Source organism: Mus pahari, chromosome 2, assembly GCF_900095145.1.
Source record: "Mus pahari chromosome 2, PAHARI_EIJ_v1.1, whole genome shotgun sequence".
Classification (NCBI taxonomy): domain Eukaryota; kingdom Metazoa; phylum Chordata; class Mammalia; order Rodentia; family Muridae; genus Mus; species Mus pahari.
In genome coordinates this window covers 67,648,889-67,658,536 of record NC_034591.1, presented here as the reverse complement: position 1 = coordinate 67,658,536, position 9,648 = coordinate 67,648,889, and the positions used below count along the sequence as shown (strand labels likewise).

The following is a 9,648-nucleotide window of genomic DNA, read 5'->3' as shown; positions in this document are numbered from 1 at the left end:
AAGAATGTCAGTATTTATTGAATGTCCTTGTGGGGTATGGGGCTGTTGAGTAAGAGCTGGGGCTGGACTCTTGACACAGGGTTGTAGGTCCCGTTGAAGTTGAATAGTGGAGGCATCAGGCAGACCCTGCCCCCAGGGATCCAGTGTCTGATACATCTGTGGCACCTGTACCTGGGTGTTTTTCAGTGATATAGAAGAAGTTGAAAGGCAGGAGCAAAAAGCCTACGAGGTTCCTAGACGAGGCCATATATGGAGCAACTTCAGAGTGGGGCCCATGAGAGAAGCCTACTGTCACCCAGGCCACCAAATCCTGTGGGAGAGACAAAGTCTTTAGTGGGTTAGGAGATATTAATTGTGAACTCTGGAAGGTCTGGGTCATTTTGAGATGTGTCTACAAACTTTCCCCAGAGAGTCTTAGCCCTATTGAAAAGAAGTTGGCTCATCTTTCATGACCTCTGAACTTGCCCTCCACCAGCAAGCCACACTCCTAGCACCAGGGACAGGTGGAGTTGGAGGGTAGTGATAGGAGCAGAGGAGGGAAGGGAGAGACTCATCTAGTACCTGGTCTTCAATATTCTCATTGTCCTGAAGGAAATTCTCAAAGACCACAGGGGGATCCCAGGGGTGATTCTGGTTGTAGATGCTGGTGCTGTACTGCTCAGAGTCTGAGTGTCTGCTCACTGCCAGGGCGTACCTGCAGGTTGAGAAAAAGCCAGGTGGCTGTGAGCACTGGCGCACCAGCTAGGGCTCAGAACATCCTCAGGGCCACAGACGGGGAAACTGGTGTTTCCTCACAACGCATGGTGATCTCCCGGGACTTTGCAAGAGTGCTCAAAGCCATCTGAGGGCCAAGAGCCCCATGAGCACACCCCTCCCCTCCCCAAGTGCATGAGGATGTACACTCAGACTCACACATGGACTCAGAGCCTCGAGAATTGAAGCTCAGAGAGACATTCACAGCCAGAGAGGTGCTCCCACGACTCCCCACACCCTCTGCACTCCTCACCGGGCCCAGCTGAAAGCCACGTCCTCTTGGGTTTCGGGGGTCAGCCTCTGCTCAGATGTGGAGTAGATCTTTAAGCGGTAGCTTCGCCGGTATCCCCAGATGTCCTTTTTGGGGCTGCTAAAGAGCAGGAATGAAGGCAGAGTCTGTCCGAAGGAGAAGGTAGCCTGGCGTTCCTGGGAATACTGTGTCTTCTCCATCATGTCCTGTACTAGGCGTCTTGGGCTGCTGGAGTTGGTGGTGTTTTTCTGCTTGGCCTGCAGTGTGTGGAAGCTGTTGTTGGTGCCTGGAACCACGAGGGGAGAGGAAGGTTTAGAATCAAGGTTAGATTGGAAGCTTTCTCCCTCTATCCTGGATCTCCAACATAGACCACACCCACAGCCCGCAGCCAGCCAGAAGCAGTACTGGTGGCAGAAGATGGTTCAACAATGTGGTTTGGAGAACTAAGTGAATTCCAAACTGCAGGAGCTAGAGGACAGCTCAAGGGTCAGTTCTGGCAACTGAGGTAGTTTCAGTGTGACCCGGGCTCTTTTCAAGAGACCTGTGATACAGCCTGCTTGCTCTAGCTTTAACCCTGGAGAGGGGGATAGTCTGTGTTGTTAAAGGCCTGAGTCTTCCTGCAGCAATATGTTCTGGGCCATAAAAACAAATGAGATTTATGGGTGACAGACATCCATCTGATCCTCATGGCCTTGTTCTGTCATTTGCTTTGATGTCAAATGTCAGAGCCATGACACTGCTCTGTGGTGATAGAATATATCGAGCACAGACCATCTGAAAGGGCTAGACAGTGACATTTCATCCTTCCCACCCACTATACTTCTTCCTCCCTTCCCCTCTGTACTATTGAATTCAGACCCAAGGCAGATGCACACCTAAAATTCTGGGTAACAGTAGGGTCAATTCACAGCCACTATTTTCTCAGATGGGGGCTGAGAGGAAAAAGACTCTGAATACTTACAGTTAACATCAGGGAGCCTCGGCCCTACCTTCGTGAGGTAATGTTAATGGTGGGAAGCAGCTAAGTGACATGGAGGGTCTGATGTCAAGTCCTACCTGCCACATCCAGGTCAATGCGGTAATGCACAAGGTGGGTGTGGCTGTGGCCAAGCTGGTGAGTCAGCAGGTGGGTTTCTCTCAACCCTTCACGGGTATAGACAGTGGTGTGGACATAACCTGTGGCATGCATCTTGGCTGAGATTGTGCCCGTAGTATAGAAGATGAAGTCCCAGATGTAATCAAAATTGTAGAGAGCTGAGGTTGCCCGTAGCACAAGTTTGTGTCCCATCACATCTGAAAAGAAGTTGATTTTGCCTGCAGAGTCGTTGTTAAAGGTGGGCCTAACAGGCACCCCTGTGGGTATCTCAAAGATGCAGAGGGCTCGCGGATAATGGACAGGCCCATCAGTGCCATAGTAGTGGATGACGTCTAGGAAGGTGGCTGTCTCTGGACAGTTGATGCCAGGGGCTAACTCATGAGTTACACTGCCCAGGCTCCAGCCTAGATCCATGGTTTTGGTCAGTTCTCCTGCAGGTGTTTTTTCTCTATGTACAGCCATAGCGCCCTGCACACTGATCTCATAAGCTATATACTCATTCCCGAAGTGCACATTCAATATCTGCAGCCCAGAAGAGGGTCGAAACTGGAAGGAGAAACTCCAGTCTTTGTAGATCACAGTGTTACCCTCTAGGTGGTATCTGGAACCATTGGCTTGTTCCACATGGCGGCCAGATTTTCTGGGGGACGCTGGGAATTTCCCACTAGGCTTGTTAAAGATTTGTGGCGGTTCCGTGTTCTTGGGACGCAGGTCCTTGAGGACCACCGTGTCCACTTCTCCGTCTGTGTATTTCTGAGCCAGTTCCTCTGGGCTGTTGTAGAGCTTCCCATTATACCAGACCTGCTCTACTCTCCAGTCCCGGACATCTGTGCTCCCATGATCTACAAGGATCTCCAGTCCCGTGGGTTGCAGCAGGCGATCTTTTACAATGCGCTGCAAGAGGAACCAGGTGGCCCGATGTCTAGACTCCACACTGTGGGGGGCCACATGGGTGAAGGTCAGACATTGGCCATCGCAGTCCTCTAGTGAGAAGCCAGTAGTGTCAAGGAAAAACCCCTGTAAGGGTGTGGTGGCCTCCTTGATTTTGTGGTAGAGAAGACTTTGTTCTGCTTTGGACATGGGTCTGGATGCCCAGGATCGATGTTTCTCTGGCCTGGGGAAGAGTTCTCTCATGTAGATGGGCTGTGGCAGGGGCCCTACAGCAAACTCGGTGACATTGGGGTGCTCCTGGGCACTAAAGAAAATGATGACACGGGCTTCCCGCACAGGAGGTCTGGTGCCTTTATTCAGAAACTCTAAGACCTCCTTCTTGTTGGGCAGCAGAGTCTCAATGAGGAACACAGAATTCTTGTCCAAAGCCTGTGTGCCTGAGGGCTGCAGCTCCAGCTCTGTCCTGCTCATCAGGAAGCTGTGCACAGCCTCCATCTCCTGGGCGCTCAGGTCTGCGAACACCTGGGCCTTGCCATTCAACATCCAGCTGGGGTACTCTGCCATGGTCACTTGTAGAACCAACATGATGGCCATGCAGCCCAGTGCCAAGCTCCTTTGTGCCAACCCCATGGCCCTGGAACTCAGCAGAAGAGAGGAGAGAACTTAGGTCTATCTGTCTTCAAGCCAGCACCCCAGAGCACCTTGTCTCTAAGCCCTGTCTTACCCCCTGACCGTGCTTCCTCCCCTATGCAGCTGAAGCCAGAGTTGGAGTCTCTGGGTCCTTACTCACAGTTCACAGTGCTGTCCAGGTCCTTGTGTGCATCCACCTACTTCCTCCAGGGTAAAACCTTTTATACACTTTCTCATCTCCTACTGTTTTCCCCTTTTGGTGTTATAACACGAGGAACATTCTTCAGCAGGGTGCAGTGAGTCACAACAGCCCAAGGCTTGCTCCTCAAGGGCTACACATGGCCTGATCTCTGGTGGCCAGAGGGCTGCAGTGAGAGCAAAATTCCATTTGTGAGTCAACAGATGATCATTTAGAGGGCTGCATGCTGAAATTTAGGTGAAACGTTTACAGCACAGGAAGGGAGGATGAAACAAGAAAGTAAGGCTGGTGGGATGGAGAGATAATGTTGGAAAAAGCCACAGGGAGACATTTTATAAGCTTACTGAAAAAACACTTCTCTACACAGAGACACAGACGACACAGACACAAAGACACAGACACACTTAAACGGAATTACACTGCCCAAGATTGATCCCCCCAAAGAGCTGTTGACCAACAGAAAGCCCTGTGCCAGCCCTGGGAAGCTTCTCTTTGGGCTGTTGGTCAGGGGGATGTCCGTGAGACCCCCCAGAGTAGTGTAGGCTATTGGCATTGCCATTGGTTGCTTCTCACAGCTTGAAGGTAAGACTCAACCGCTGGAGACATTACATCCTTCAGATGAAAGACTTGAGGGAATTTAGTCTTGTCCGACTTGGAAGCCTCCTACGTAAGGACTGGGTCTTATGTTTTCACAAGGTCAGTTCAAATTTCCAAGAAAGAAAGACAATCAACAGTCCCACTGAACCGTAAAGCCTACAAATGTACAGTGAATGGTCTGGCAAAGCTTCCTGTATGGTGCAATAGTGACACCTACGTTGGGGTGATGGACAGCCATCTAAATGTATCTAAGGCCCACACACAAGGTGGAAGTTGGCAATTGTAAATCTAGTCTATTCCCCCCAGCTAGAAAGGCAGGGTTTTTTTGTGGTACTCACAGACCTCAGTCCTGGCAGCCCTGTTCTTTCTTGTACCTGCTAGTGAGGCTTCCCGCCAAGTCCTGCTGTATGCAGAGTTCCTGGGACACACTGGCTTTGCACATGGGCTGGCTGCTGCCACTGCCATCAGGTCTTGCTTTTGCAGATCCTGACTGGGGAGCTCCTGGCCTCCAGATGAACACCCCTCCCCAAAGCCTTGCTCTCCACTCAAGGCTCCATCTGGGTCTCGAGCAGGAGTTTCACTCATGAGGCCTTGATGAGGTCAAGGCTTAACTCACAGCCTGTGAGGAGGTGGAAGGACTTTGAGTGCCCCCCCCTTTTTTTATCATAGGTAGGTTCCCCCGATTAGAAATTTTTTGTGGAGAAAGCCGGTAATGGAGGCATAGTGATGGAGCCTGTGGTACTGGGTCAGTTACAGGGGTCCTGGGTGCAGTCAACAGCTCTGATGGGGAGTTTCTTGTTTGTTTGTTTTTCATAAGACAGGGTTTCTCTATGTAGTTCTGGCTGTCCTGGAACTTGCTCTGTAGACCAGGCTGGCCTCAAACTCAGAGATCTGCCTGCCTCTGCCTCATGAGTGCTGAGATTAATGTTGTATGCCACCATGCCTGGCTTTAAAATTCAATCTTAGAATAGGAATTTAGCTAAGGAAGCCTAGGCACTCCCCAGGGACATGGTGGGGAGCTGGGCATAGAACTTGCACACTGTCAGCACGTTTCTGTTTGGAAATGTATTTCCTTACATCACATGTCCCACTCACCAGTGTGGGGAGCACAACTTAGGGTCGAGCTTTCTGTTGGCTTCTTCCCCAAAGACAAGCTTGCTCACTTGTCTCTATATACTAAGTTCATATTCTGTTCCTCTGGTCAAAGTTGTCCAGAACCCTTGCCCACCAAGGGACTCTCAGTCTTGGGCCTGGGCTTAACTTCATTAAAGACCCACCCACTGTCCTTCTAATGATTTGTGCTTTAGTCTGTAGAGGGTGCTGTGAACATTTTCATATACCCTGTGCAACTTCTTAGCTCTGGACTGTTTTCCTTCATGTTCTTCTCTCTGTCTCTGTCTCTCTGCCTCTCTCTGTCTCTCTGTCTCTGTCTCTGTCTCTGTCTCTGTCTCTCTCTCTCTGCCTCTCTCTCTCTGTCTCTCCCTGTCTCTCTCTGTCTCTCTCTGTCTCTGTCTCTCTGTCTCTGTCTCTCTCTCTCTCTGCCTCTCTCTCTCTGTCTCTCCCTGTCGCTCTCTGTCTCTGTCTCTCTGTCTCTCTGTCTCTGTATCTGTCTCTCTCTCTCTCTCTCTCTCTGCCTCCCTCTCTTTGTCTTCCCGCCTCTCTCTTTGTGTGTGTTCTTGTGTGTCTATGCATGGGTTTGGAGAACAGAGGTCGACTTTGTCTTCTCACTCATTTTCCACAGTAGTTTTGAGGCAGGATCTCTCATGTAACCTGGGATTCACTGATTCTGGAATACTTGATGCTGAGCAGGTGTCGGATCTGCCTGGCTTTGTCCTTTAGCTCCAATTCGGGACAGCTGTCATGCTACATGCTGCCCCATTTTCCATGTTGGGAATATGAACTTAAGTCTTCATGCCTGGTGACAAGGACTTTTCTGACTCTGCTATTGTCCCGCTTCATTCCTGGAGTTCTTCAAGGCTGTGTTCCTAAAAGGAGAAAAATGGTTTTCCTTGTCCTAGCTGTTCGAGAGCACCTTAGCACCTTCCAAGTTCCATTTCTGTAACTGGGAACTTTAGTATCCCCCTGTTTTTTCCCCACAGTTAGCACATGATGTATGTTATGCTCTGGCATTTTCTTCTCCCACTCAATATATCCTGCAGGGTTTCCCTCCAGCCTGCAGACTCACCACTCACACAGGTTTTTCCTGTATTACTTGGCACTCAGCTCACACACACACACACACACACACACACACACACACACGTATATCATGTGTTTAACGAGAGATCTGTGGGAGTAAACTTTACATGCTGGAACAATGACCAGGCAAAGGTATTGGTGATTTTGTCAAATTTCCTTTTGCGTACCCATCATAGAGGTGGGAAAATTCCCCCACATGAAAGGGAGCTGAAAGTCTCAGACATTGAAAAACCCATCTGACAGAGAAATCCAGTATCTCATGGGCTTCCTTTGCTCAGATTATAAAGGTCTTTTGCAGGTACAGCAGTGAACTAGGAATGGGTCCCATGAACACATCTGTGTGTGTTGTGCAAAGCTCCCCACAGCTCTAAGAAGCTTTACCCAATGGTGGGAGTTGTCCTCGTGGGGATTTGGGGCTATTAGGTAGGAGCTGGGGCTAGACTTTTCACACAGATATGTGTTCCATTGTCAGCGAAAGGAGGAAGTGTCAGGCAGGCCCTGTGTCCAGAGGTTCAGCTCCTGATGTAGTTGTGACCTTTGTACATGGGCCACACGATCCCAGCATCTCCGAAAGCCATGGGTGGGTTCTCTAGGAAAAACTTCCAGCGTGATCTTTTCGAGAACGTGTCAGGACAGGTTCTATGAAGGAAGTCCACTATAAACAATGCCACCAAATCCAGTGGGGAGACGGGGCAGAGTAGTGTTGGGTACCAGCCATTTGAGGGGCTTCTGAATTGGGACTTACTCAGATGCGCCTACAAACTGCCGTAAGTGCCCTCATGCCCCATTTGAAGGAGTAGGGCCATGGGTCATAACTGTGGAACTTGTCCTCCACCCATCAGGACAGCCCATGGAACAGGAAGAGACCAGGTAGGGCCCAGAGAGAAGACCAGAGGAGGGCAGTGTCAGTGTCAGTACCCACTGTCCTGAGTGAACTCCTTAAAAAGCATGGGAGAATCTCAGAGGCTGTTTCAGTTTACAGACGTCTGCCACACATGCCAAGCTCCCCGTACTCGGTCAGGGCCAGGGCTGCCTCCAGGGTAAGAATTAGCTGGGTAGCTCTGGGCAATGGCATGCACTCTGATCCTTGGAGTACTTGAGCATGCCCACCAAGACACACAGACACAGACCTCTGTCTCATACCAGGTGGTTCTCTGATAGATTTTTTTTTTTTTATTTTCCTTTAGCAAGCATGCATGGGTTTAGAGAAGGAGAGAGAGCCATGCACCAAGCCCAAAGTCAGTTTAATTTTTAATAGAATTGGGACCACATAAAGACCACTTGCTACTAATGTCTGTAGAGGGCAAAAGGGACAAGATGGAGGTGGGCGGTACCACTTGGCCGATTTACTCTTTTTCTTGGGACATTTTCTCTTGATGACTGTCTTTTTCCTTCAGACATGTCACTTGTCCGGTGGCCTCTGAATCCTTTACTTGGATGCTTTTATTCTCCTGGAAAGATAAAACAACCCCACCCCAGTCCTGACTCTGGGGCACTACCCCCCCCTTTTGACATTATCTCTTTCCTAGGGCAAAAAGTTTTTGGCAATAAAACAATTATTATCTTTCAATTGAAATTTTAAAAATTCTTTTGAAAATTTGAAACTAAATATACTTTATTGGATAAATATACCTATTTTCCACCTTCTACACACACACACACACACACACACACATATACATATATATATATATATATATATATTCAAGATTTAAATATGTTTATTTGTAGGTCACAAGGGACGTTCACTTTGAATTTCAGCCTACCTTTTGTAAGAGGCTTTTACATATAAATAATTACAATTCATATAAGCCTGCCTCTGCCTTCCAAGTGCTCCAGTTCAAAGTGTGAACCACTGCCGTCTTGTTCAGTGTAACTGCAGAATTTAGAAACCAACTCACTTTTAGGATCCTCCTGTCTGCTGGGATTAAAGGCATGGCGACCACCTCCCTGCTCAAATATTTTATCTTCGCTCCAAATCTCTGTAACTCATAGAGATTTAGAAAACAAGTTTGAACTGTAGTAACCCTTTGAATTTACTTGAAACATTTCAAATTTCTTGCCTGTTTTAAAAATATTAAACTAAAAGAGTTTTTCCTCTTTTTATTTAAGAGGAAAACTCAAAAGCCAAGTCCAAGGTGGAGTGGGCCACTTGCAATCTACAGTCTAACATTCTAGCATCACATTAAGACAGGTGATTTAAGAAGAGCCATTTTTCATTTCATGCCAGTAAGGCAAGTGTGCCTTTGGTAAATTAACTTTAAAGGTAGGGAGGATGGTAACTTTGAAAGACCAACTCCTGCCATGTCCTGCTTATGGACAACCTGGACAGTCTGTGACTGTTCTTGGTAATACCATTTAATATTTTTCTCAGAAGCATTTTTTATTTTATGGTTTGTTTCTGAGATTGGAGGAATGCTAATCTATGTTTTCCATTGTTGCAACAAATCACATCCCCAAACATTCATGGCTATATTAGCCACATATGGCTTTAATTTTCCTATTTGTCCTTCAGACCCTATACATTCATCTCATGTTGTAGTTTATTTACCTGAGCTAAAGTTCCAATCCCTAGAAGCTGAATATTTACCTCCTGAAAAAGCCAATCTGCACACCAAGAATTTGGTGACATTATTGTTACATCTGCTCCTGTGTCTACTAACCCTTCAATTTCAATGCCATTTATTGTATTTTTTGGTTTGGTCTCTAGTCATTTATAGCACTTTGCCAAAATGCTTGTTTTCTGGTCTCTTCTGAATTTTTTTGTTTTATCTATTGAAGCTGGTCTGTCCTCACTTATATCAGGAGCAGTGTTCTTTTTAACAACAGGCATTAAATCTTTTAGTTGCTCTGTGGCTGAGTCTCTCCAATGTTGACAGGGAATGATTGCATCAAATTTGCTATCAGGGCCTGCTGGAGGCCCCTGAGGTTCTTTCCCAATGCCAGAGAGTTGCCTTGCCTTTCCCTTGCTTATCTGTATTCGTTTGTCCCGGGCTGGCCTTTGATATACCTCATGAGTACTCCAGAAGGCTG

The 9,648-nt window shown here is 47.8% G+C and overlaps 1 protein-coding gene across 2 annotated transcripts; it reads right to left on the bottom strand.

Annotated features, from left to right (window-relative positions):
- LOC110317089 (amiloride-sensitive amine oxidase [copper-containing]-like) lies at positions 1–3,815 on the bottom strand. Of its 2 annotated transcripts, none has more exons than XR_003843286.1 (4): positions 2,060–3,815; positions 1,000–1,289; positions 562–694; positions 1–310 (listed from the first exon to the last, which is right to left on the bottom strand). XR_003843286.1 is itself a non-coding variant. In XM_021191466.2 (4 exons), the coding sequence occupies exons 1-4, from the start codon at positions 3,618–3,620 to the stop codon at positions 116–118; spliced, it is 2,172 nt and encodes a 723-aa protein (XP_021047125.1). In that variant the 5' UTR covers positions 3,621–3,815; the 3' UTR covers positions 1–115. The 2 variants fall into 2 exon arrangements, 1 of the variants encoding a protein (XP_021047125.1); XM_021191466.2 differs by having other exon boundaries at positions 1,007–1,289.
- Positions 3,816–9,648: the final 5,833 nt, after the last annotated feature.